The sequence below is a fragment of the Suncus etruscus genome, chromosome 17 (assembly GCF_024139225.1).
Source record: "Suncus etruscus isolate mSunEtr1 chromosome 17, mSunEtr1.pri.cur, whole genome shotgun sequence".
Taxonomy (NCBI): Eukaryota; Metazoa; Chordata; class Mammalia; order Eulipotyphla; family Soricidae; genus Suncus; species Suncus etruscus.
In genome coordinates this window covers 23,516,941-23,544,336 of record NC_064864.1, presented here as the reverse complement: position 1 = coordinate 23,544,336, position 27,396 = coordinate 23,516,941, and the positions used below count along the sequence as shown (strand labels likewise).

The 27,396-nt window shown below is 47.8% G+C and overlaps 1 protein-coding gene across 1 annotated transcript in view; it reads left to right on the top strand.

Annotated features, from left to right (window-relative positions):
• Nucleotides 1-13,419, top strand: part of UPB1 (beta-ureidopropionase 1) — a 39,178-nt gene extending 25,759 nt beyond the window's left edge. The window contains exons 5-10 of the mRNA XM_049790711.1: nucleotides 655-816; nucleotides 2,373-2,542; nucleotides 8,350-8,431; nucleotides 9,902-9,944; nucleotides 10,925-11,079; nucleotides 13,307-13,419. Coding sequence (XP_049646668.1) covers nucleotides 655-816; nucleotides 2,373-2,542; nucleotides 8,350-8,431; nucleotides 9,902-9,944; nucleotides 10,925-11,079; nucleotides 13,307-13,390 — 696 coding nt within the window. The 3' untranslated portion in view covers nucleotides 13,391-13,419. The remainder of the gene's footprint in view (nucleotides 1-654; nucleotides 817-2,372; nucleotides 2,543-8,349; nucleotides 8,432-9,901; nucleotides 9,945-10,924; nucleotides 11,080-13,306) is intronic.
• The last annotated feature ends 13,977 nt before the right edge of the window (nucleotides 13,420-27,396 follow it).

Genomic DNA, 27,396 nt, shown 5'->3' with positions numbered 1-27,396 from the left:
TTTCCTTGCATAGACCAACCTAGGTTCTATTCCTAGTATCCCATACAATCCCCAAACCTGCCAGGAACAAGTACTTATCATTACCAGGTATAACCCCAACCTCCCAAAAAATAAATAAAAATTTATTTTTTTCATTAATAAAGACCATGGATGGCATTTTATTTAAAGTAGGGTACTGCTGGGGGCCAGAGCAATATTACAGCAGGTAGGGCACGAGCCTTGCATGTGGCTGGCTGATCCAGGATTGATTGGTGGAATCAATTCCTTATGATCCCACAAAACACTTCCAGGAATAATTCCTGAGTGCAGAACCAGAAGTATTTCCTGAGCATCAGCTGAATTTTGGGCTGGGAATAGCCCCCCCAAAAAAACCTGCAAAAAATTTTTATTAAAAAGCAAAATAGAGGGGCTGTAGAGATAGCATGGAGGTAGGGCATTTGCCTTGCATGCAGAAGGAAGGTGGTTCGAATCCCGGCATCCCATATGGTCCCCTGAGTCTGCCAGGAGTGATTTCTGAGCATAGAGCCAGGAGTAACCCCTGAACACTGTGGGGTGTGACCCAAAAATAAAATTAAATAAATAAATAAATAAATAAATAAATAAATAAATAAATAAAAGGGCAAAATGGAACACTGCTGTCCTCATCTTTTTCAGCTGGCCAAGAAACATAACATGGTGGTAGTGTCCCCCATCCTGGAACGAGATAGCGAGCACGGTGATGTTCTGTGGAACACGGCCGTGGTGATCTCCAATTTGGGAGCAGTGCTTGGGAAGACCAGGAAAAACCACATCCCCCGAGTGGGTGATTTCAACGAGGTGAGCAGCCCCTACCACAGTAGATCTCTATGGGCCCCTTCGAGGAAGCGCCACCACACACTGGATCCAGTGCGGAAGGCACCTCCAGACCTACCCTATGTCACAGGGCAGAGGGTCCTCAGATGGAAAAAACCCAGATACCTAGGCACCAAGGAGGCTTGGTTTTGCTTGTTTATGCTTGATACATCCTGACTTCATCTCTTAAAATTTGCCTTTGAAGTACATGGTACATAAATTGAAAGAAAAATCAGTAGTGCATACATGAGATGATATGGGGGCCTCTTCAGGCTCTCACCTCCTCAGCCGTTGCACCCAAATCCTTGTCTTCAGGAGGGAGGACATCTACTGCTCAGTAGTGGGTCTGACTGGCTGGGTACTCCTGTGGAGTGACAGTGATTCAATGTGCTATGCAGTCCTTCCCACCTCAACACATCAGGACATGTCAAGAGAGCTTTTCTGATTGGCTGTTGCCAATTGCAGGAAGCTGGGCTGGAGGGAGTGGACCTATGAAGAAAGGATATGGACTCCACTTGATACCTAAGATACAAAAATCTCAGCCCATGCTGGTCCCTGACCTTTACGTTTCTGCCCAATTGTGAAGGTCCCAGCCCTTCTCAGACTGGCACATAGACAAGAAAAGGATCTGCAGAGCCAACTGCTGGGAAGAGAGAAGCCAGCCAGCGTTTCTCAGTAACAGCTGGAGATGAGGGTGGGAAGGCACCTGTTTACCCTAGGATTAATCGTTAGCTTCCCACAGTCAGGGCATGGCTATCTTTCCTGTCTCCAAGTCCCAGAATCTGTCCCATGTCTGCCCTGCTTGCCACCTGACTGGTAAGTTCTAAGATTCATGATAGGAAATGAAGTGCTCTGGATAAAAAATCAGCAGCACCCTGACTAACACTCGAGATCCCCTCAAGATGGTCCTTAAAAAGATCCCAGGAGCATTCGTCTCAGGGAGTAGGTGAAAGGGCTGGGATGACAGGACAGTCCTACCAGCTTTCTCTGCAGGGAAATCCTGACTTCAGCATGATGCGTGGGGATCCTGATGGAGATAGGCTAGATTAGGGTATAGAATATTGATCTCAAGTGGGCCATCAGCAGCTGGACGAGTTACATATGCGGGGATCCAGTCTCATACCCAGACTTTAGCATGTCTTACAGGGACATGTAGTTGGTGAAGATGGTGACCAACCCATGTTTCCATTGATCAAACCTCAGTCTTTCCTTGCACCATGATTGAAACCGCACCAAAATTCATCCTAAAATACCATGAGGGAACTGCTGAAGGAATTTTTATTTTCTGACATATCCAAAAAGAAAAAGTGGGTAAATGCTCAAGCCATGGTAATTCCCCGATTTCCTCCTTGGCTTGACTTGTTAGCACATTTGATTTCTTTGTTTTTCTTTGTGGTTCATAAGTGTATTGATGATGCTCTGAGTCACACATCTAAGATTGCGCCTTGGAGTCCTGATGATATGCCATGACTTCTGCTGTTTCTTTGCAAAGGGAAATCAGACAGCTCTGAGGTTTCAGTGCGCAATCCCCTGTTTTTCAGTCCACTTACTACATGGAGGGAACCCTGGGCCACCCCGTGTTCCAGACCCAGTTCGGGAGGATCGCAGTGAACATTTGCTACGGGCGACATCATCCCCTCAACTGGCTCATGTACAGCATCAACGGGGCTGAGATCATATTCAACCCTTCGGCCACCATTGGAGCGCTCAGGTCAGTCAGCAGGCAGGATGCGGGAGGATTCTGGGATGAACCATCAGAGGCCTGAGGTCTTTGAAGGAGGTCAACACGCCAGAGTCCTCATTAGGCGAGCACAACCCCCTGCCTTTCCCCCCAAAGAACTGTCCTCCCCAACTCTACCGAAGAGCTTTTCTCCTGCAATCCCCCAGTCTTGACTGATTCTGAACGTGGAGATGAGGAAAACCCCATATAGGAAAATCCTCTATGCCAAGATTCAGGAAAGTCCCACTTCTAGCATTTTTCTGTTTCTTTTGGATCCACACCCAGTTGTTCTCAGGGTTCATTCCTGATGGAACTCAAGAGACCATAAAGGGTGTAGTGGTCCAACCTAGGTCAGCCGCTGTGCAAGACAATTATCCTGCCCTACCTACTGTTTTATCTCTCTGGTCCCTGAAACTCATTTTTAATCAGTGAGACTGTTTTTCCCGTTGCATCTCGCGTGGCTTCAGGTATTAGAGAAACCCATCAAAGTGTTCTGAGCAAAGCAGTGGGGCTGTCTAGCAGCCCCCACACTACAGGGCAGGACCCCACCTTGCTTAATGGTGGCCAGCAGAGGGTTCAGCAGCCCCATGTGGCTATTGCCTTTCTCAACCCCCCATAACTGAGCCTGTGGGTGGTTTCCAGTTTTGCATCATCCTGAGAATCCAGAGCTCTGAGATTTATATGCAGAATCTCTCCCGGACCAGCTCACTTCCTCTGAAGCAGCATTCCTGGGGTCAAAGTACCAATTTTGACTCTCTGTATGCTGGTGGCCACAATCCAGCAGGCTGAGCTGGAGAAAGCCCCTGGACTGCTTGGCATTGCTGGTTGTCACTCTTGTCTGTAGTAAAATTCCTTCTAATTTTCCTCTAAATGTTGGGACATGACCCTTTACATCACCAGGGTTTTTTGTTTGTTTGTTTTAAGTTTGCTGCCATACCCAGCAGTTCTCAGGGTTTTCTCCTGGCTCTGCATTCAGGAATCACTGCTGATGGTGCTCAGGAAACCATATGGGATCCAGAGATCAAACCCAGGTCAGCTACACACAAAGCAAAACCTTACACACTGTACCATCACTCCGAGCTTTCCTTCTGGGCACTGCATCCCCTTCTCAAGGGCAGCTTGGCAGAGCAGGTCCCAAGATAGAACTCAGATTGTCTATGTCTTGGGTCGGCCACCCTATCGTGCAACTGAAGGTCTTGTCTTCATCCAGAAGTGGTCAGGGGGAATGTTATGCCTGGATCACATGACAATGACCTGCTCCTAACAGTTGCTTTGGTAGTCAAGTTATGATCATCCACCCCCTAGCCTAGCAGATGGAGTCCCTCAGAGCCACTCCCCAGACCCTCCCTTCCTATGTGAGACATTTCAGCAAGTGGGAAGAGGAGACTCCCCGAAGGGTCCTTGGAGCAACTGTCCCTCCCCCACTGCCTCTTGAATCAGCACAAGCTAAGCGGTGGCCCAGATTCAAAGAACCACCTTCCTGACCCCACTTCCGTGGACTTTTATTAGACCCAATTAAGCAAACAGAAGCGCCCTGGTATAATAAGCACACAACTGCTTATGTCCTCAGTAGCCTGTTAGGCTTATTAAAAACTATTGATTTTCCTTTCTCCGCTAACAAGCATCCTATCCTACTTGGGTCTTTCCAAGGTGTGATGTGGCTGGCAGTTCTAAAAAAAAAAAAAAAAAAAAAAAAAGCTAGTCTTTTGGAAAGTCAGTATTTTTCATGAATCCTTAAAAATTTCACACCCGGGGCCGGAGAGATAGTATGGAGGTAAGGCGTTTGCCTTTCATGCAGGAGGTCATTGGTTCAAATCCCGGCGCCCCATATGGTGTCCCCCCCCCCCATGCCTGCCAGGAGCAATTTCTGAGCCTGGAGCCAGGAATAATCCCTGAGCACTGCCGGGTGTGACCCAAAAACAAAAACAAAAACAAAAACAAAAACAAAAAAAAGTTCACACCCAGGGGCCAGAGAGATAGCATGGAGGTAGGGATGGTGGTTCGAATCCCGGCATCTCATATGGTCCCCCTGAGCGTGCCAGGAGCGATTTCTTTTTTTGGTTTTTGGGCCACACCCTGTGACGCTCAGGGGTTACTCCTGGCTATGCGCTCAGAAGTTGCTCCTGGCTTCTTGGGGGACCATATGGGATGCCGGGGATCGAACCGCGGTCCGTCCTAGGCTAGCGCAGGCAAGGCAGGCACCTTACCTCCAGCGCCACCACCCGGCCCCACCAGGAGCGATTTCTGAGCGTAGAGCCAGGAGTAACCCTGGAGTACAGCCAGGTGTGACCCAAAAACAAAACAAAACAAAGTTCACACCCAGATTGTTAAACTTCTAGAATTTGAGCCTAAGAAAGGAATTCTAAAAAAAGGAAGCGGGGGTGAAGCAGGGGTGAGAGGAGGGGAACAGGTTGTACCGGTGAAGAGATTCCTGTCAGTATTCCTGTCAGTGTTATTTATACTAAGAGAAAAACTGGGAATGAGAAATGTTGGGGTTAAGGACATTTAGAACCATCTCTTCTTGGCCACCAAAAAGAGACTATGAAATTTAAGCCACTTCAGGGCCAGACCAATAATAGAGTGGGTAGAACGGCTTGAGCACACCAGATGGGAGTCCAATCCTCAGCATCCCTGAGCACTATACTAGAGAGATTCCTGGCTTCGAAACCAGAGCCTAACTGGGTGTGTCTCCTCCCCCGCCACCAAAACAACAAAAACAAAAACAAAAATTAAGCCATATTATGACGATACACCCTTAGGGGTGGGGTAGGGTGGAGAGATGTTTCCAAACTAGGGTAGAACTCTCTGGAGTTTATTGCCAAGGATGGTCATGGAATATAGAAAATTTACGACTGTTGGTTTCTTAAGTGAGTAAGACACTAGCTACCTGGAATGCAGCTTGACCCAGGTTCAATCCCCAGTACTCCCTATGGTCCCATGATCCTTAAGTACAGAGCCAGGAGTCAGCCTCACTGAGCACATCCTGATATGACAAAACAATATGATGCTAAATAAATTCTTACTTGCATATAAGCACTAGATCACAACTTCCAGAACCTTCTATCCCCTTTCTTTTCTGGCATCTGCCCACATCAGAGATTCCCTTTTCCACACACTCTGTGGAGTGTCACTGTGGCCTGACTCATGTTGCGCTCTCAGTTGGGTCCACATACTTTTCATGAACCAGGCTGTTTTGCAATGTATGCAGTCTTCAGGTCAGAGATTGCTGCCTGTGTGTCTGTAGCTTGTCTCCCTACTTTGATTATTTCTAGGGGGTGGGCTGAGTATGCTGTCCTGGGAATATGGTAGATGTTCTCATGTCCCTAGTGGACTCTCAGTGGCTCCACATGCCCTGAGATCTCCCGAAACCCCTGGCTCTGGCTTCCTTTTTCTGACTTATTTGAAGAGCCCAACTTTTTTTTTTATTGCCGGCTGTGGGCTTGAGTCCTAAGCAACACACCCTCCCTGGAGATTTTGCAAGAAAAATGTTTGATAGGCACTCACCTTGCGACTGTCTGTTGAATTCCTGAAAATGTCATTTACGAGTGTGCTCCTCTCAACATCTTTTCTAAAAGTTTTGTCAGCTTGCCTGAGCAGCTAAGGAGCGGGGGGAGCAGTAAAATGAGTTCCCTCAATCAAGCCTGTGATTTTTTTTTTCCAGACTCGTGAATCCTCCTGAGAATTAGACATGTGACAAGCAACCACCCCCTCCACCTACTCCCTGGTTTAAACCAGGTGTACACTGACAGGAAGGAAGATTCCGGGACATTTTGCTCCCCGTCACTCATTGTTTCTAAGTGGGCATTATACCTGTCAATCCAGAACCTCAGTGATATTGTTCCTCAGAGAAGACATAATTAATGGCAAGGATGTCTGAACGCCATGGCCTGTTTTAGTTGGTAGGCTGGAGAAGGACAGGGCCTCCAAGTGCTTTTTATGGAGATTAGAGGAGACTTTTTTTTGTTTTTGTTTTTGGGCCACACCCAGTAACGCTCAGGGGTTACTCCTGGCTATGCGCTCAGAAGTTGCTCCTGGCTTGGGGGACCATATGGGACACCGGGGGATCGAACCGCGGTCCGTCCAAGGCTAGCGCAGGCAAGGCAGGCACCTTACCTTTAGCGCCACCGCCCGGCCCCAGAGGAGACTTTTGATGCCTATGAGCGACCCCAAAACACCAGCAAGGCAGCCCAGCCTCTGCCTCCAGGTTCCTGGCTGGGCTTTTTCTGTGCAGAGCCCTTCATCCCAGTCAGAGAGCCACTGGAGAGGCTACAAAGTCACGGTGGGCAGGACTCTATCTTGCACATATCCGGCCCAGGTTTAGTCCCCAGCATATGATCCCCTGAGCCTCACCAGGAGTAATTCCTGGATGCAGAACCAGGAGTAAGCTCTGATCACCATCTGATGTGGCTCAAAAATAAAGGGGGGGGGGGTGTGACAGCAATAACACGGAGGGTAGGGTGATTGTCTTGTACATGGCCAGCCAGGTTTGATCTCCAGCAATTCATATGGTTTCCTGAGCCTGCCGGAAATAATTCTTTTTGTTTGTTTGTTTGCTTGTTTGTTTGTTTTGGAGTTACACTCGGCAGTGCTCAGGGGTCATTCCTGACTCTACGCTCAGAAATCATTCCTGGCAGACTTGGGGGGACACATGGGATGCCGGGATTTGAATCACCGTCCTTCTGCATGCAAGACCTTCTGCATGCATGCCCTACCTCCATGCTATTTCTCCAGCCCCTACTGGAAGTAATTCTGAGTGCAGAGCTAGGGTTAATCATAAATGCCACCAGGTGTGGCCTAAAAACAACAAACAAACAAACAAAAAGATAAGCAGAGAATTACTCAGGGCTCAGTGGAGGACATTGAGATAGCCCTAAGAAATGGGAACCAGGGCTGGAGAGATAGTACAGCAGGTAGGACTCTTCCCTTGTATGCAGCCTACTTAGGTTCAATCACCAGCATCCTATATGGTTCAAGCACCACCAAGAGTAATTCCTGAGTGCAGAAGCCATGAAAAACCTCTGAGATCACTGGGTGTGGCCCCAAAACAAACAAAAATGGGTAGCTCTGAGTAGGTAGTTCCTGCCTCCAAACTTCTCCCCCACACCCTTACCTGAGTTCTGTGCTTTGTGCTTTAGTGTTCTGGGCCTAAAATCTGCCCCCTATGGAGGTCAATTTGCAGAGAAGCCCAGAACAAGAGGGATGAGGAATATACAGCCCCTTTAGGGTCCTAGCTGCCCGCTGCTAGTGCCAAGTGAGGTTTTGCTCAGTCTAGTGAGCTCTCACCGATCAGACAGGGGCGAGGTGGTGAAAACAGAGCACAGAGTTCCCAAAATCTGCTGTGTTGTCTCTCTCAGAAGCTTCGGTAGTCTGGTCAGTACCACCTCACCATCTCCCCTTGAGGAAGTGTCAGAGAGGGAAACTGAGTCTCAGGCAAGACTCTGGTTCAGCAAAGCTTCTCCTGTCTATAGCAAGGAATCTCCATAGGCGCCAGCTCGGGGCAGGCTGAGGACAAGTTGACTAACTTCAGGGTTTGTAGTGCCCACAGGCACCCACAGGTCTCCCTGGCCCACCCACCCTGGGCACCACAGGACCAGTGGCTTTTAGTTTACACTCTGCCTTTGCCCTCGGCAAAACAAATTTTGTTGTTTGTTGTGTTGTTGTGTTTGGTAAAAAGGAAGAGGAAGCCTTTGCCCTGGGCAAAAGTAGAGTGAAAACTAACAAGAAGCCACACTCAACACCTACCAAGTCTGATGGCAAAGCCCACACACAACCCACTTTCACCCATTCCTTTCTCACAGTGAGTCCCTGTGGCCCATCGAGGCAAGAAATGCAGCCATTGCCAATCACTGTTTCACCTGTGCCATCAACCGTGTTGGGGAGGTAAGTACCTTGGGTCTATCCCAGCCCTTTCGAAAGGGGCACTGCGGAGGGATGAAGGGATAAACTGCCTAAAGAGGGCTGGTCCTGGGCCCAGAGAGATAGCACAGTGGCGTTTGCCTTGCAAGCAGCCGATCCAGGACCAAAGGTAGTTGGTTCGAATCCCGGTGTCCCATATGGTTCCCTGTGCCTGCCAGGAGCTATTTCTGAGCAGACAGCCAGGAGTAACCCCTGAGCATCGCTGGGTGTGGCCCAAAAACCACACACACACACACACACACACACACACACACACACACACACAAAGAGGGCTGGTCCTTTGGACCAGCTGAGACCCAGGGCAGGGCCAGGATGGGAAGGAGCTAGGCTGGCCTGTGCAAGCTCTCACCTCTTCCTTCTGTTCCTTCTCCAGTACCTGCCACCAATCCTAGCACCCTGCAGAGTTTGACCTCCCACCTCCCACATTATCTCTGGGTCCTTCCTCTGTTTCTCTCTGGTTTTGTTTTTTAACTGAAATTCTCTGGAGTGGCTCTCACATTATCATGACCAAGTATCCAGTTTCTTCTTTCTGGCCCCATACCCATGCCAGTTCTGATAGGCAGACACAATGTCTTCATTATGCAATAATTTTCTTCCTCATTCTTATTAACAAAATGTCAAACTCTAATAAGAGCATCTGATCAACTGGTGTTAAGTGAAGTTCCTCCACTTAAGTCCATCTCATGTTTGACCACCTAATGAGAGGGGTTTTCATTAGCCCATATATTCCTTCAAGCCAATGTGCACTTGGGGATGATATTGAAAGAGAAATAGCATGGAGGTAAGGCATTTGTCTTGCATGCAGAAGGACGGTGGTTCAAATCCCGGCATCCCATATGGTCCCCTGAGCCTGGCAGGAGCGATTTTTGAGTGTAGAGCCAGGAGTAACCCCTAAGTATTGCCAGGTAAGACCCCCCCAAAAAAACAAAACAAACAAACAAACAAAAAAGAAAGCAGCAAGTGACACTATCTGTGTAAATCCACCTGGACAGCCCTCACAGAACCAAGCCAGGGGTTTTCACTCCTTCCACAGCCCAAGATCCACTGGGAATCTAAAAACTATTAGTCTCCCTGCAAATCATAAAGTACCCCCAAAGCAATATAAAGGAAAAGAAAAGAATAAAATAAAATAAAATAATAAAGTAAAGTACCCAAAAGTAGCCTGGTTCTTTGTCAAGTTCCCCCAAAGGCCATCCACATTTGCTTTTTGGGGGGAAGGATTTCTCAGGAGGACCCTTAATAAGAACTTGTTGACTGCCCAGGAGATAAGCCTTTCCCTCTCACTTTTACTAAAATAAATAAATAAATAAATAAATAAATAAATAAATAAATAAATAAATAAATAAATAAATATAGGACTTTACCAGAGCCTGGTTTGATGGTGAGCAGCGCGTTGCTGCCACCTACAGGCTAAAGCTGGTTTTTCTCTCCTAGGAGCACTTCCCCAATGAATTTACCTCTGGAGATGGGAAGAAAGGTAAGTTCCAGAATCACCTGCAGCATTGGGCTCTTTCAGCCTTTGCCTCCTCAGGGTGGAGTCAGAGGAATATTGGACTCCCTCTGCCTTGCCACCTGTTGTGAGAAACTGGCCATAGAGAGGCCATGAACAGGCAATGGAGATCCTCTGGCTCCCCACATGGGGAAGGAACAGAACTCTACTAGACTCTGTCTCCCTGGAAAGTGTGAAGATTTGGAGTCGTTTATAGGTCCCTGAAAGAGGGTTACAACATCTACAGACCCTCCTTTTCTCTCTCCTTTGCCCCTGTCCACCAGACCCTGTCACAGCCCGCCCCCCCAAATTAGCCCTCCTGGTGGTGGATTCCTGGAACCCATCACTGGTTTTCCTCTTCTGGCAGTTACTGCCAGGAGGTCCCACCTGGTCTTACCCTGTAGTCAGGAATAAGATGAGGTTGGGGTGTTTGTTCTTCTCAGGGAGGAATTGCACTATCTCTAATGTGGCTTGGGGAACTAGAGGGCACTGTTGGGGTGAGCTTCCCTGAAAAGCTGGTTAGGATAGAGCCTCAGTTCATGGTGCAGAGCACCACAGAGACAGGTCTCCCTGGAGGCCCTCCGACCCCCATTGTAGGCACAAATGGCATTGCCTCGACATGCGTGACATTTAGAGATGTGCCTAGTCAGCCCTGGGGAGTACAAGAGGGAAATTGCTGGCCTTGCATGAGGCTGACCAGGATTTCATCCCCAAGCATTGTCAGGAATGATCAGGAGAGCAGTGCCAGGTGGGGCTCAACCCCCAAGTGGCAGGGTGAAGACAGTGGATTGACAAGCAGTAGGGTCTTCCAGTTTTGGGGGGACATAAGTCCTAAGGATTTTGGCTAGAGGTAGTCTTGAGGAAGGTCACATGGATCATTTCTCCTGCCTGTCCTTCCACATGCCTAGTCCTTGTAGAGCCTGCCCTTTTCCACACACAGCTCAGGCCTTGTCTCTGCTCCTCCAAAGCTCACCAGGACTTTGGCTACTTTTATGGCTCAAGCTATGTGGCCGCTCCCGATAGCAGCCGCACCCCTGGGCTCCCCCGCAACCGCGACGGGCTGCTGGTCGCTGAGCTCAACCTCAACCTTTGCCGACAGATGAGTGACATCTGGAACTTCAAGGTGGGTGCCTGCGGCCCTAGCTCTCCTGCTGGCCCTTGTCTGGTTCTGGGAAGTGCCACAGCTGGGCTTGCCAGCCTGGTGACCATGGGAAGGCACAGGGGGCTCATACTATGCAGCGACCCTGTAAATCTCTCAGATCCCAGCCTTCCTGGTACTTCTGGGCAGAGCCACCAGGCGAATACTGCCAGGCAGCAAGCCTCAATCAATTCTCCTTTCATCTTATTTAGGTTCTGGGTGTCTTCTCACAAATTAATCTCAATTTCATTTGTCCAGCGAATAGAGCGGATTGGCTTCTCTAATGCTTTTTTGCCTTTCCAGGCTTTTGCACTTATCACAAGATGAATGTGTGTGTCTGGCTCCACCTGTGTCCAGGCCCCACAGTCTAGGCCTTGGTGAGACAGAGGAGTGAGTCGTGCTGAAAAAGCAGAGGCAAAGCCTGAACTGCCTCTGCCACTGCATGGCTTGCTCACCCCCAAACAAGCTCCCCTCTACCGAGCCTCATGGATACAACAAGGGGCTTAAGTTGAAGGCCTTTGGAAGCCTCTGTGATTTTTTTTTGTTTTGTTTTGTTTTGCTTTGGGGCCACACCCGGCGATGCTCAGGGGTTACTCCTGGCTGTCTGCTCAGAAATAGCTCCTGGCAGGCACGGGGGACCATATGGGACACTGGGATTCGAACCAACCACCTTAGGTCCTGGATCGGCTGCTTGCAAGGCAAACACCGCTGTGCTATCTCTCCAGGCCCGAAGCCTCTGTGATTTAACAATGCTAGTAATGAGGTTAGAGAGGTCCTGGAAATAGTGTTTGTGTTCACTATCCCAGATTGGGGCAGCAGCACCCATGGCCAAGGGTGCCCAGAGTACAGCATCTCATCATGGGGAGAGATCATTTTGCTTCCTTAGTGCCTGGTGGTTGCTATTTCCACCAACTCAGCACTGGTTCTGAGCTTACCAGACAGGAGTGAGTTGCCCTGATTGAATGAATGGGCCTGCCTCGGTGTCAGGCTTGGAGCTAGACAGAAAGCAAAGCAAAAGCAAGCTGGGAGCTGCAGGCCTGGCTCCCATTCTCACTGGGATTCTTGGGCCTATTCCCTGCGTTTCAGATCCTTGTCAGGGGCAGAGAGATATTACAAGTATGGTGCTTGCCTGAGCCCAACCTAGATGTTAACCTGGTACCCTTTAAGGTTTCAGGGCCCTGCCAGGAGTGAACAGTGAGCACAGAGCCAGGATCATGCCCTGAGCATCACCAATTGTCACCCCAAAACAATAAAACAAAATGTAAATTTTACTCAGACAATCTAGGCCTTGCTCATAGGAAAGTCTCCAAGGCCACTCAGATTCATGCAAAGTAGAAGCTGGAATTAATAGGATGTTTTCTCAAGGCCATTTTTATTTATTTATTTATTTATATTTATTAATTTGCTTTTGGGGCCACACCCTGTGATGCTCAGGGGTTACTCCTGCCTCTGTGCTCAGAAATTGCTCCTGGCAGGCTCAGATGACCATATGGGATGCCGGGAATCAAACCCAGGTCCGTCCTGGGTCAGCTGTGTGCAAGGCAAACGCCCTACCATTATGCTATTTCTCCAGCCCCTCAGGCCATTTTTTAAAAAGAAGTTCGGGGCTGGACAGATAGTAAAGAGGTGAGGCATTTGCTTACATATAGTCAAGCCAGGTTCAATCCCTAGTACCACAAGTGGTCCCCCAAGTTCCAGTAGGAATGAATCTGAGCACAGAGCCAGGAATCAGCCCTGAGCATGCCTGGTGTTACCCCCCTCATGCAACCCTCCCTTCAGAAGCTGAAGACTTCCTAAGCTGGAATTGGTGATATGTGAGAGGATGTCAGGTCTGGGGAAGAGGGAAAAAAAAACAGGAATAAGTACCTGTGGGCCCTCCAGCCCTGCCCTGCCCTCTCCCAGTCACTGCCTGTCTCCATGAAGAGGAGTCATTTGGTCAGGGGCTCCTGGCTGGTGACTGAAGCAGGTCACAGCCCTCTGGACTACAGGCTGCTCTCCTGGGACAGGTCCCTTTCTTTCTGCCTGGAAGACCTCTTGGAGTTCTTCCCGGAGGAGGGACCTGAACATATAAGTCATCCCCACTCTTCCCATAGCACTGAATTGACCTGCCTTTAGCCTTCTGGTTGCCCTGTGGCCCCCAGCGGTGACAGATGGAGGAGGAAACGTCAGTGCTGTCGGGAAGGGGAACCTCCAACCTGTGCTTTGCTTTCAGATGACGGGCAGATATGACATGTACGCCCAGGAGCTCGCAGAAGCTGTGAAACCCAGCTACGTCCCCAACATCGTGAAGGAGTAGCCACAGGCCCTGGCCTAAGCCCTTCTGCCTCCCCCACCAGCAAGTGCAAAGGCTTGACAGGTCCCATTCTCCCTTATGACTCCCAGACCTCCCACGCTGTGTAGGCCCCTGTTAGCACCCCTGGAGGAAGATCAGATGGGGGCCACTGCCTGGCCCCTCTCCCTGGGTGCCAGCACACATCCTAAAGTGACTGATGAAAGGTTTGGGGAGTGATGGAGAGGAGGAGTACTCCTACAAAACAGACCAGCTGCCCCCTCATTTGGCAGTATTTTTGTGTAGATTTGAACTCATAGCATGGGTGGGGTTGATATTAGGCTTGAGATTCCCAGTGCTGAGGGTCTTTTCTTTTCTAGGGACACTCAGCAAGGACAGAGCCAGGCCAGGAGTATGTGTGGGAGTGAGAGAGTGAGGCAGACCCTGAGTCACTGGCCCCATGGATGACTTGGAGAAACAGGGGTAGAGGCAGGCCATGGTCTCCAGTTATTCAATCAGATGCTAATCTAGGTATAGCTGTGAAGGTATTTTGTAGATGTGATTAAACCCAAGGCTATCTAACTAAACCAATGAGATGATACCAGCTAATCTGGGGAGGCTGATTTCTTCCATGTAAAGGTCATTAAAACAGAGCTGAGACTTCGCCAATAAAGAAGAAATTCTGCCTGTTCACAGCAGCTTCAGCCATGTCTGAGTTCATTTTCCCTTCGGTCGCTTCCCTCCTGTCCCTCAGCCCGTCTCTCTAAGCTGACACCCGGGAATTCATTTCATGCTCTATTCTCTCCTCTTCTGCTTTTCAGTTTAGACCTTGCCTGATTCAGAACTTGGTATAGAATCTTTAGTATAGTTTTCCACATTGGTCCTAGGTTTTTCTGGAAATCTCTAATTTGATTGGATTTCTGCCCTTGACTCTATTTTCCATAATATATTCCATAGAGTGCAATGAATGTGTGTGAGTAGATGTGGCAATACAAACTTAGGCCATCAGTCCAGACCTAGGGTTCAAATGCCCTACTTGATGGCCTGTCTCATGTGTGGATTCAAGTTGGGCCATTTTACCAGCCCTCAACACTGTGAAAGATAGTTGCTGGCAATCTTTACACAGCTCTAACCCTTAAATGCAAACACACACACACACACACACACACACACACATCCCATTCTCTGTAAATGCATATTGTTATACATACATATCTATATGCAAATAATTGCATAACTAGAACCACCGGACTCCCTCTTATTTTGTTTCCTTATTGAGCCTTAGCTTTCTGTTCCTTTGTTTCCACATTGGAAGTGAAACATGTTCTCTGTCCTGTGTTAAGCAACAGGACAGTATTGAGAGACAGGCTGAGTGAACCAGGTGGCCCCTACCCTGGGGAGCTGTCAGCTTTCACAAGTGTATCCATTCCATTCCTTCTCCATCGCACACAACATGAATGCAGCAGCTCAGACCCAAGCCTCCATAGTGAGCAGCATAAGGGTTGGATAAAGTGGGGGTGCTTGCTGTGCCCTCTTAAAGAAGACAGCTTTCAGGTTCACTGGCCCCCCCAGCTGGGTCACTTGAACAGCCCCACATCTTTTTTTTTTTTTTTTTTTTGGTTTTTGGGCCATGCCCGGCAGTGCTCAGGGGTTACTCCTGGCTGTCTGCTCAGAAATAGCTCCTGGCAGGCACGGGGGACCATATGGGACACCAGGATTCGAACCAACCACCTTTGGTCCTGGATCGGCTGCTTGCAAGGCAAACACTGCTGTGCTATCTCTCCGGGCCCACAGCCCCACATCTTAAAGGATATCCAGAGTGGCAGGACAGCGGGGAGGCTACTTACCTTGCACGTGGCCGACCCAGATTCAATCCCCAGCACCCAAGCTGGGGTCAGTCCCCCAAGCCCTTCAAGAATGATCCTAAGCACAGAGTCAAGAGTCATCCCTGAGCACTACCAGATGTGGGCACACACACATCCTAGAAAAGGAAATGGGCTGAGGTGATAGTAGAGCAGGTAGGGCACTTGCCTTGCATGTGGCCAACCCAGGTTCAATCCCTGGCATCCCATATGACCCCCCTGAGTACTGTCAGGAGTAACTCCTGAGAGAAGAGCCAGAAATTAAGTAACCCTTGAGCATCTTTGGATGTCACACACACACACACACACACACAAACACACACACGTACACACGCACGCAAAGGAAACAGTAAATGACAAGTGTTGGGAAGATATGTGGAAAGCAGAATCCCTATGCACAACTGGTTGAAATGTAAACTGGGTAAGACACTGTGGAAGGCAGTTTTGGGGTTCTTCCTCAATGGCAATATTATCATGTACTTCACCAATTGGGCATGTACCTCCCCCAAAAAATACCTGAAAGTAGGGCCTGGGATGCGATTCAAGTGGTACTTGCCTTGTATGTGCAAGTCCTAGATTTGATCCCTGGCACACATACATTTTCCCCTGAGCATCAAAGATTTCCTTTGGCACCTCTCAGTACTGGGCATGAGCTCTATTAAGAAACCCTAAGGGCTGGGCCCGGAGAGATAGCATAGCGGTGTTTGCCTTGTAAGCAGCCGATCCAGGACCAAAGGTGGTTGGTTCGAATCCCGGTGTCCCATATGGTCCCCCGTGCCTGCCAGGAGCTATTTCTGAGCAGACAGCCAGGAGTAACCCTGAGCACCGCCGGATGTGGCCCAAAAATCAAAAAAAAAAAGAAAAAGAAAAAAAGAAACCCTAAGGGCTGAAGAGATAGTGCAGGGTTGAGGCCCTTGCCTTGCTCACAGCTCAGGTTCAATTTCTGACACCAGAGTCTGTCTTCCCAGTCCCTCTAGATGTAATCCCTAAATACAGAGCCAGGAGTAATCCCTGAGCACCATCAAGAATGGTAAAAAATAAATAAATAAAGTAAAATAATTGGGTAAATACCCATAATATGAAATATTATTCTAACTACCTCGAGTGGAACTCAGTGCTTGTCAATATACACTGTTATACAACTGTCTACACCACCATCTCCTAAATTTCTCTGTCCCCATCCCTAACCTCCTTTCCCTCATCCCATGGGAGTCAGCATTCTACTTCTGTCTGAGTTCATGGGTCTGACTACTCCTTCATACAGGAACTGCCCAGAGTGATCCTTCAGTTTTGTCTTGCATGGGCTATATCATTGGGCCTGAACCCTATGGTTGGTTCATCCCTTCTCTGATCTGACACTGTTAATCTGCGTGTGCGTGCACACATTATTTCCATTCATCTGAACTATCCCTGCTTTCAGGGCTCTTTATAATTGTCATGGGCTACACTGACAATGTGGCTCCTTGAAATAATCTCCCCAACCCAAGAGAAATCTTATTCTTTTAATTCCTAACTGGAGTGTCAATTTTTTTGTTTGTTTTTGTTTTTGGGCCACACCCAGCAGTGCTCAGGGTTTGGTTACTCCTGGCTGTCTGCTCAGAAATAGCTCCTGGCAGGAACAGGGGACCATATGGGACACCGGGATTCGAACCAACCACCTTAGGTCCTGGATCGGCTGCTTGCAAGGCAAACGCCACTGTGTTATCTCTTCAGGCCCAAATATTTTTATAAATATTATTTTGGGTTTTTTGAGGGGGCCACACCTGGTGGCACTCGGGGATTATTTCTCACTCTGCACTAGAAATCACTCCTGACAGGCTCAGAGGATCATATGGGATCACTCTGACCCCAATAAGTTTTTTAAATAAGAATAAATCAAGGGGCCGGGTGGTGGCGCTAGAGGTAAGGTGCCTGCCTTGCCTGCGCTAGCCTTGGATGGTTCGATCCCCCGGTGTCCCATATGGTCCCCCAAGCCAGGAGCGACTTCTGAACACATAGCCAAGAGTAACCCATGAGCGTCACTGGGTGTGGCCCAAACCCCCCCCCAAAAAAAAGAATAAATCTGGGGCTGGAGAGATCGCATGGAGATAAAGCATTTGCCTTTCATGCAGAAGGTCATCAGTTCGAATCCCAGCATCCCATATGGTCCCCCAGCCTTCCAGGAGCGATTTCTGAGCATGGATGGAGCCAGGAGTAACCCCTGAGCGATGCCGGGTGTGACCCAAAAAAAAAAAAAAAAGAATAAATCTGGAGATAGCACAGTGATAGGGAGTTTGCCTTGCATGCTACCGACCCAGGACGGACTGAGATTCAATCCCCAACACCCCATATGGTCCCCTGAGCCAGCCAGGAGCGATTTCTGAGCACAGAGCCAGGAATAATCCCTGAGCTCTGACAGGTGTGGGGGGAAAAAACAAATATAAAACATAGCTAATATTTTGACATATTTCACTTTGGTCTTTTTACCTCCCTCTTTTAACACAATTGGGATCATGATGTTTGTAGAATTTTGTGATATTATCTCTGTTTTACAATATAATGAAAGCAGCTGACAAGTCCCAGCTGACAAGTGGCCTACCTCAGCTTCAAGGAGGTTGAGAGTATATACACTCGTGGGTCAGAGACAGAGCAAAGTTTATTGCAGCAATAGGAGTACCAACATTGGAGGGGCACACACCTGGCAATGCTCAAAGCTTACTCCTGGCTCTTGCCTCAGAGATCACTCCCAGTAGTGCTTATGCTGTGTGCAAGGTGAGAGCCCTCCCACAGTTCTATTGCTCCAGGCCCTAGAGTAACAACATTTTCTTGCAACAGTTCTCTGAGACACAGTTCCCTGAGATCCAGGCTAAGATGACCAAATAATCCCTGCACAAGTCATGAGCTGCACTAAAGAGGCAAAGGGAAATTCATATATTTTTCTACTGTCCATAAGCTTGGCTGCCCCTTATTCTTAAAACAAAGACTCTAACAAAGTTGCCAACATACCTGCACTTGCTTTAGATGGAGTCCTAATTCTATTTTCCAAAGCTACTGTCTCTGCAAACATCCTTGAAAATATAGTTCAGAACTAGGTTACTCAAAGTTTTTGGGTTTTTTTCTGGGGGGTGGGTTTCTTAGGAGATGTGGTGGAGATGGAGAATTGTTTCTTTTTTAGCTCTTAAGTCATGCGGAAATGTATGAAGTTTGAGATAATCTGCTACAGCAAATTCCAACTCTTTGTACTCCTCGTTTTCATACCATCTTGACTCCTCTGCCCAAGAGTACACTACTCCACTGGTCTCTTTGATTAATCTCACCAAGAGAGACTAGTGGAAGCAGCTTGTTTGTATCATGGTATTTAGTTTTAATCACAGGAATTTAAGAATAGAATAAATTCAGGCTACAGAGTAACTTTGGGCCTATGCATTAGGGTCCTCAACCCAACAGACTGAACAAATCCCATCAACCTTCCAGGTATACTTTAGGAAGCCAAATGACTTTCTCAAATACTGACCTTTCTTGGACTGGGTCTTTAATTTAGGTATGTCAGGATATAACACAATTTTCACATAGGCCTCAGGAGGATAAACTATAGGCAAGTCTTTTTTTTTTTAATTATGAGAACAAAGATGCAAAGAAAGAGGACAAGGTAAAGTTACAGTGAAAGGACAATCACCTGTAACATAATTCTCAGAAGAAGTCCCCTTGCTGATAACTTAACTTCAAACTTTCAGCCAAAGAACATTAAGATAAATAAAACAGGGGCCGGGTGGTGGCGCTAGAGGTAAGGTGTCTGCCTTGCCAATGCTAGCCTACGATGGACCATGGTTCGATCCCCTGGCGTCCCATATGGTCCCCCAAGCCAGGAGTGACTTCTGAGTGCATAGCCAGGAGTAACCCCTGAGCGTCACCGGGTGTGACCCAAAAACCAAATACCAAAAAAAAAAAAAAAAAAAAAAAAAAAGATAAATAAAACAGAATTCATGTACAATTACTTTGTCCCTCAAGTCCCCAGATTGTAATACATTATAATATTTCTTAGCAGCAGACAAGGGAATTTAAAGCCGTAAAACTTATGTAACTCCTTAGACATTAGAGGCATAGTATTTGTTTTACATTTCCATGTACATGCATATCAGTTTAAGTTAACCTCAAAAGTTTAAGTGGATTTTTTTTAAGGATTAGAGTCAAAGGAGCACAGTAAAAACAGTGTTAGAGTGGCAATTGTTGTTTGCATAGGCCCACCAAAATATGAGGGGCATGGAAAGGAATAACCTTGGCCTAAATACAAAGAGACCCTACCCCTGAAGTTTCCTGGCATAAGACCAACTCTAGGGCCCGGAGAGATAGCACAGAGGCGTTTGCCTTGCAAGCAGCCGATCCAGGACCTAAGGTGGTTGGTTCAAATCCTGGTGTCCTATATGGTCCCCCCGTGCCTGCCAGGAGCTATTTCTGAGCAGACAGCCAGGAGTAACCCCTGAGCACCGCTGGGTGTGGCCCAAAAACAAACAAACAAAAAAGACCAACTCTAGGCTCAAGGCAAGCTAGATCATCCAATCCAAGACATTGTCTGTAGTGCCAACACACTTTTATTTTTCACATAGTCTCTGTTGTTGGTATCATGTTTCTGCATTAAAGATCTTGGAATCTGCATATCCTACATTGAAGTCAGGATGTGGACCGTCCTCTAGTTTCACCTCACAATTAAAGGGCAATGCAGAGAGCCCTGTCCTGTAAGCAGGTCGTTGTTGTTGTTGTTGTTAAGTCTTCTCAGTGTTAAGGGAAGTCTCTTTTGAGCAGGTCGATGTCTGAGCAGTGGTAGGGTCTTCCGTGGTAGAGGATTGCTTCCAGGTGATGTTATAGACAAACTTGGATGTTTTGTGGATGGCTTCCCTGGTTCAGGGGTGAATGGAAAATGCCCATTCTTCTGAGGCCTGTGCCAGGTTGTATGTCAATGTTCAGGATGTAAGGTCCCTTTGCACTACAAGATTTGTGTGTTCAAGTGTGTTGGCACTACGGACAATGTCTTGGATCGGACGATAACTTGCCTGAAGCCTAGAGCTGGTCTTATGCCAGGAAACTTCAGGGGTAGGATCTCTTTGTATTTAGGCCAAGGTTATTCCTTTCCATGCCCCTCATATTTTGGTGGGCCTATGCAAACAACAATTGCCACTCTAACACTGTTTTTACTGTGCTTTTTTGACTCTAATCCTTAAAACACACCCACTTAAAAGTTGAGGTTAACTTAAGCTAATATTCATGTACATGGAAATGTAAAAAATACTATGCCTCTAATGTTAAAGGAGTTACGTAAGTTTGATGGCTTTAGATTGCCTTGTGTGCTGTTAAGAAATATTATAATGTGCTACAATCTGGGGACTCGAGGGACAAAATAATCGCACATGGATTCTGTTTTATTTTTTTTTTTTTTTTTTTTGGTTTTTGGGCCACACCCGGTAACGCTCAGGGGTTACTCCTGGCTATGCGCTCAGAAGTCGCTCCTGGCTTGGGGGACCATATGGGACGCCGGGGGATCGAACCGCGGTCCGTCTCCTAGGCTAGCGCAGGTAAGGCAGGCACCTTACCTCCAGCGCCACCGCCCGGCCCCGGATTCTGTTTTATTTTATCTTAACGTTCTTTGGCTGAAAGTTCAAAGTTAAGATATCAGCAAGGGGACTTCTTCTGAGAATTATGTTATGGGTGATTGTCCTTCCACTGTAACTTTACCTTGTCCTCTTTCTTTGCATCTTTTGTTCTCATAATTCAAAATAAAAAAATTTAAAAAAAATTAAAAAAAAGATTTGTGTGTTCCAATCAAATAAGATAAGATCTTATTTGTATGTATAGTATTTTCCCATTTTAATGTGCCTATGCAAAAAAGGAACAATGCCACGTGGCGTTATTGGCGCATATGGGGGCCATAAGAACAAGTCCAACAATCCCCATGACATGGTTCAATCAACAGCATTAAACTGGGGGCCGGAGAGATAGCATGGAGGTAAGGCGTTTGCCTTTCATGCAGAAGGTCATCGGTTCGAATCCCGGCGTCCCATATGGTCCCCCGTGCCTGCCGGGAGCAATTTCTGAGCATGGAGCCAGGAGTAACCCCTGAGCACTGCCGGGTGTGACCCAAAAAAACCACAAAAAAAAAAAAAAAAAAAAAACAGCATTAAACTGGGGGACTCTTTCACCAAAATTCCTTATTGAACAGCTCACAAAGAGAAGATAAAAAGTGGTTAGAATCGCCACTGTATAAGAGAATATTTAGCAAGACTTATAGCTGTCAGAGAAACAACACATAAAATATTCAAAAGAAATTCGTGTCCATTTTATGTCTTTTGAAATAGTTGGGGGTTGTTACACACAATGCAAGGCTTTGGTCTGTGATTAGATTGTGCAGTACTGAAGTTAAAAAGAGTAATGTGGGTTAGTGATGTTTGGGGGGGGGTGAGAGAGTTAAGGAGTAAAAATGAGCTTTGTAGGGGGGTGGGAAAGGGCAGAATACAAAATGGACATTCTAGATACACAAAACATAAGTATAGGGAATACTCGTAATACATGCTACTGCCCCCGCACACTTTTCCACATATAGACTGGTCAGAAATTGACAGTGACAAACAGTACAACCGAGAAAATCTCAGCACACCCCAAGTTAGGACCCACCATTTCTGGCCGCCTGGGCTGCCACCCCAGGAAGGCCTGGAGGCCGGGGGCAGAAGAGGGGATGGCTGGGGGCTTATCAAGGCTCCCAGCGCACCCAAGTTAGGGAGAAGGCCTTCCACATGGGGTCTCCCCCAACCCCATGCTGGCTAGAGCTAGCCTCCAGCTCAAGAGAGGATCGAGGGAGAGCTGGAAGCCAGGATCTGCCCACCCTACACCCTGTGCCCTTCCCTCCCTAGAGTTGAGGGAAGGGCGGGGAAAGCTTGGGACCCCATCCAGGAGGGACCCTCGACACCCACCTTGTCTGGCCACCTGGGCTGCCACCCCAGAAGGCCTGGAGGCTGGGGGCAGAAGAGGGGACGGCTGGGGGCCTATCAAGGCTCCCAGCGCACCCAAGTTAGGGAGAAGGCCTTCCACATGGGTCTCCCCAAACCCCATCCCGGCTAGAGCTAGCCTCCAGATCAAGAAAGGATCGATAGAGCCAAATCTTTCATCTAAAGCATACCTGGCCAGTGAGTTGATGCTGCCCTAATCAGACCACCACTATACACTGATTACTTGAGTTCAGGTGAGAAACAAATGTATTTCCTAACCATATGATTACCAACCTCGGTGTAACTATACAGAATTCACAGAAATAGCAAACCAGACACTGGCCCAAGAAGCTATCCTTGAGTAACTAGGCCTATCCAGGTTGCCAGGAGAGCCCCACAAGGGTTCTATGTGCTACATGATCTATTAATAGTATTTGCTTAAATTCATTGATCATGTGATGGGTGTGAAGATGCAGGATAATTTAGAAGTGGGCAAGTCAATCCTGACTTTTATACAAGTATAATCAATCATCCATGGTACCCCTCTATAGATAGAAACTATTGTTCACAAATCCTGCATTCCCCCACATGGGGCCCATCATTTGAAGACATAGTTTGATAGAACCTTCAGTATGACCTGGCCAGCCGGTCAACCTTGGCTTCCTAGTTAAATATGAATGACTGAATCTTGGGTTTGGATTTGGTTTAAATTTGCCTTGGATTTGGAAGGGCAACCTGAAGCTAGTCAGTTCAATGTACTCTGTCTGCCACTGGTTCAATAGCATTCCTCTTTCCCACAGAATAATAGTGAGGTCCAGAAGAGTGGAAGTTGGGATGTTCTGTTATTCTGACAGAGTGGGGACAATCTCTTGTGTTTCTAATAGATGACTGGTCATGTTAATAAGAATAAGGATAAGATTTTAGTCGAAGTCAAATGCTTAGGAAGAAGGCAAACTGAAATCAGTGACATTTAAGGAGCTTACAAATGTCTGAAGAGTTTCTCTGGGCACCTTTGTCCATAAGGAAGGTCCCAGGGACTACTGTTTCCCCTAAAATAAGACATCCTCCAAAAATACCTACTTACAGGGCCGGAGAGATAGCTCAGCAGTAGGACATTTGCCTTGTATGCAGCCGATCCAGGATGGACGGTGGTTAGAATTCCAGCATCCTATATGGTCCCCTGTGCCTGCCAGGAGCAATTTCTGAGCGCCACCGGGTGTGACCCACAAAAAGAAAAAACAAACAAACAACAACAAAACAGCATTGAGGGCTAAAGAGAAAATGCAGAGGTACTTGCTTTTCACACACTGATATGGGTTTGATAGGGGCACTATATATAGTCCCTGGGCACTGGCAGGAGTGATCCCTGGGCACAGCCAGATTTACCCCCAATAACAACAACAAAAAGGCACCAAAGCTCTTTAGGCTTCTTTTCAGCTGTTCTACTACCTAGTAGATATGACTCTTGGGATGCATCAGTTTTGTCCTTGAAAAAGGCAGCAGTAACCAAGAGAGGTCAGGCTAATTCTTTTTTATGTTGGGCCACACCCAGAAATGTTCAGGGTTTACTCCTCCTGGCTCTGCACTCAGGAATCTCTCCTGGTAGTGTTCAGTGGACCATATGAGGCCCTGGGGAATCAAATAAAGTCAGTGCTGTGCAAAGTAAGTTCCCTACCCACTGCGATATTGCTCTGGCCTCTGCATAAGCCCTTGGAGCTATCTACTCAACCACATGAATTATTTTGAGACATATTAGTGTGGAAGGGTTCCAGACATCCATGAATGGTAGAGGGCACCTTGAATGCTGAGGCTGCCAAAGGCCACTTGTTTATGATTAACAAGTACATCATTGTTAGATGTCCATTAAACCAGAAGCATCATACAGACTTGCTTCAGTGTAATGTGTGCCTGAGCTGGCTGACTAGACTGGACTAGATGCCATAACCTGAAAAAAATGTCCACAACGGTAAGGCATCTCCATGGCACCAAGAGGGGTCAGGGGTTAATACACTTGATCTGCTTCTACCAGATGAAGGGAACTTCTCTGTAAGAGAAATGGATACTGGAGCTGGAGTGATTGTATAGGAGGAGGTAAGGTGCTTACCTTGTACATGGTCGACTCGGGTTTGATCCCTAACACCCCATATGGTCCCCTGAGCCTGAGTACTGTTGGGTGGAGCCCCAAACAAAACAAACAAAAACAAGTTTCCCCTAGCCTCCAGGTGGTTGGGACTTCCAGGTGATGTAGGCCACATGTAGACTGGAACACTCAGCTGCACCAGCTGGTCTGGGCTTCACCCAGATGTGCTAGTTCATGTTCAAAGGGTAGCTGATGGGAAGAAGCCAGAAATATGCCCTTAGAAGGAGACACTGATCTTGTATCCAAGAATTTCAAGAGGCAGGTTAGCCTCCTTTTTATTTATTTTTTGATAAAGAGGGACACAATGTGCATCTACATACATGATCCAAGATTGAATTTGATCATGGTTAATTGGGCATCCTGCAGGTGGAGGTCTGAAAACCCACTGTCAGGATCTCAGAGGCTATTGGTTTTCAGGCCATAATCTACACAGAGAAAGTTTTAAAGAGAGAACTCATGGTAATTCCTGCCCTTCCCATAAAAGGCACATGGCAAGAATCTGTCCTATTAGCACCCAGACAAGTGCATACAGGTCTCCTTAACTGAAGGAAGTCCCTGGCCCTTAGAAGCTGAAAGGGTGATATATTATTTCAATGCTGGCACAATAAATGTGAATTGGAGGTAGGTGTCTCCATGGACATTCATGCCCATGCCTTCAGCCCCTAGCCCCAGGGATCAGCCACTAGGCAGGACATTTTTTTTTTTTTTTTTTTTTTTTTGGTTTTTGGGTCTCACCCGGCAGTGCTCAGGAGTTACTCCTGGCTCCATGCTCAGAAGTCGCTCCTGGCGAGCACGGGGGACCATATGGGACGCCGGGATTCGAACCGATGACCTTTTGCATGAGAGGCAAACGCCTTACCTCCATGCTATCTCTCCGGCCCCTAGGCAGGACATTTTAGTATCTTGCTGAAATTCTCAATTCTGCTCTGGAGTTACAAGGGGCATCCATGATGTGCGCCCCAAACAATGTGATGAGCTCAGCCTGTTGGCAAGTTGGCCAAGAAGAAAAGGTTCAGCATATTTCATTCTCCAAGGAGGCCTGAATTCACCCAGTGATGCTCAGGGCTCACTTCCCTTTTTGTTTTGTTTTTCATTTCTGGGACACACCTGGCAGTGCTCAAAGGTTACTCCTGGCTCTGTGCAGAAAACACTTCTGGCAGACTCGGGGGGGGGGGGGGGACCATATAAGATGCCAGGGATCAAACACGGATTGACCACATGCAAGGCAAACACCCTCCTCACTATGCAATCGCTCTGGCTCCCATCACTTCTGGCTCTGCTCTCCAGGGCTCACTCCTGATGGGTTCAGGGGACCATATGGCATGCTGGAGCACAACCCAGGTTGGCTCCATGCAAGGCAAGCACCCATCCTGCTGTGTTACCTCTCCAGCCCCAGGTCAGACTTCCTCCCATAGGCAGGATCCTGGAACCAGGGCAGCCTTCCAGAACTCAAAAGTTCATTTCTTCTTGGGCTTGGACTCCCTCTCAATCACCACTCTTGCAAACCACCACCACCACCACCACCACCACCAGTGTCCAAGGGGGTCACTTCTGAATGTGACTGGGACCGAGAGTACAAAAAGTACCAGTAGTTCTGGTCTGTATTTAGAGCTCATTGAGTGATGACATTGGCCTCTAGGCCCTCTCCCAGGACTGCATTAGTGGTCAACGAGGTGTCAGTGTATTTCATGAAACACCAGCATTACAAAATCCATGGCCAAGGCATTTAGGAATTTAACCCTTGGGAGCCAGATTCTCAAAGCCTTTTTTGCATATCCAGAACTTCCCAGAGGTGCTATGCACATAGTCTGCTGACCTGACAGGACACCCTGTTATCCAGCCTCGCAATTGGGCATTTTGAAAGTAAGCCTTGGGGCATGCTGGCAAATGATTTCTAGAGGAGATCGACCTCCGTTCAGGGTTGCAAAACATGACAGTCAGTGATCCGTGGCTGTTGCTCGCGCCCTGTGCAGTCCTATGTGCCGCAATCTGACTCACTTCTGAATGAGATGCCTTCCTCCTGGGTGAGTTCCCCAGCCTCCCCACCTTTCCTGACCTGCCTCTGCACCCCAACAGAGAAGTTGGGGCTGGAGCAATAGCACAGCGTAAGGCATTAGCCTTGCACACAACCAATACAGAATGGACTGTGGTTTGAATCCCGGCATCCCATATGGTCCCTTGAGCCTGCCAGGGATGATTTCTGAGCACAGAGCCACAAGTAACCCCTTAGCTGAGCACTTCTGGATGTGACCCAAAAACCAAAAACCAAACCAAAAACAGAGAAGTCAATATTCCAGCATCAGTGCAATCTCGAGGTAGTAATTGTGGCCCTGGCCAACAGCAGGCCCAAAGGCACCAGCCCAGATGCACCCCAACCTATGCTCTGACCAGTGTCTTTATCTTCCAATGCTCCCCATGCCCCCCACTAAGTCCACAGTCAGTCTCATCTGTGCTCCCAGCCACCACTGCAGACTCAACACCCCACCATTCTCACCCTTCCTGCTCTCCCCAGCTCAGAAGCCTTACACCAACCAAGGCCTATTCTGACCCATAGGCATCGGTGCTGACATTCACTCAGTCATGGTGGGATCTCTTCTCTTATGGCAGCCCAGGAAAGAATGGTGAACTCATTGCCAGAGTCCACATACTGTGAGCCATATATGTGGAACATTTATTTGGCACTCAAGCTTGGCACCCCTCATGTGTGCCCTGAATGTGCATATTAGTAGAGCCAGAATTGATCTCATTGAGAACTCTTCCATCTTTCTCCTTGCAAAGTGGGGTCTAGGGAGAGGGCTGAGAGCAGGGCAAGGGTCAGGGAGACAGTGACCCTCCACCCCTGAAGGAGCTGGGGAGACCTGAGGCTGCCAGATAATTCTTCACTAGCTCTGAGCCCCTTCCTCCCCTTTTGTAATGACGGGCTTGTAGACTTGGTTACTTATATACTATAGATACAGTGCTCCCCAGAAGTAGAACTGAACAGCCCAACACTAGGCAGGTAAGAGGGGTAGCTGATTGGGGTGGAGGGCTGGAGTCTTATCCATGGGACTCCCCATTCTAGTTCCGCATGTGATCTGA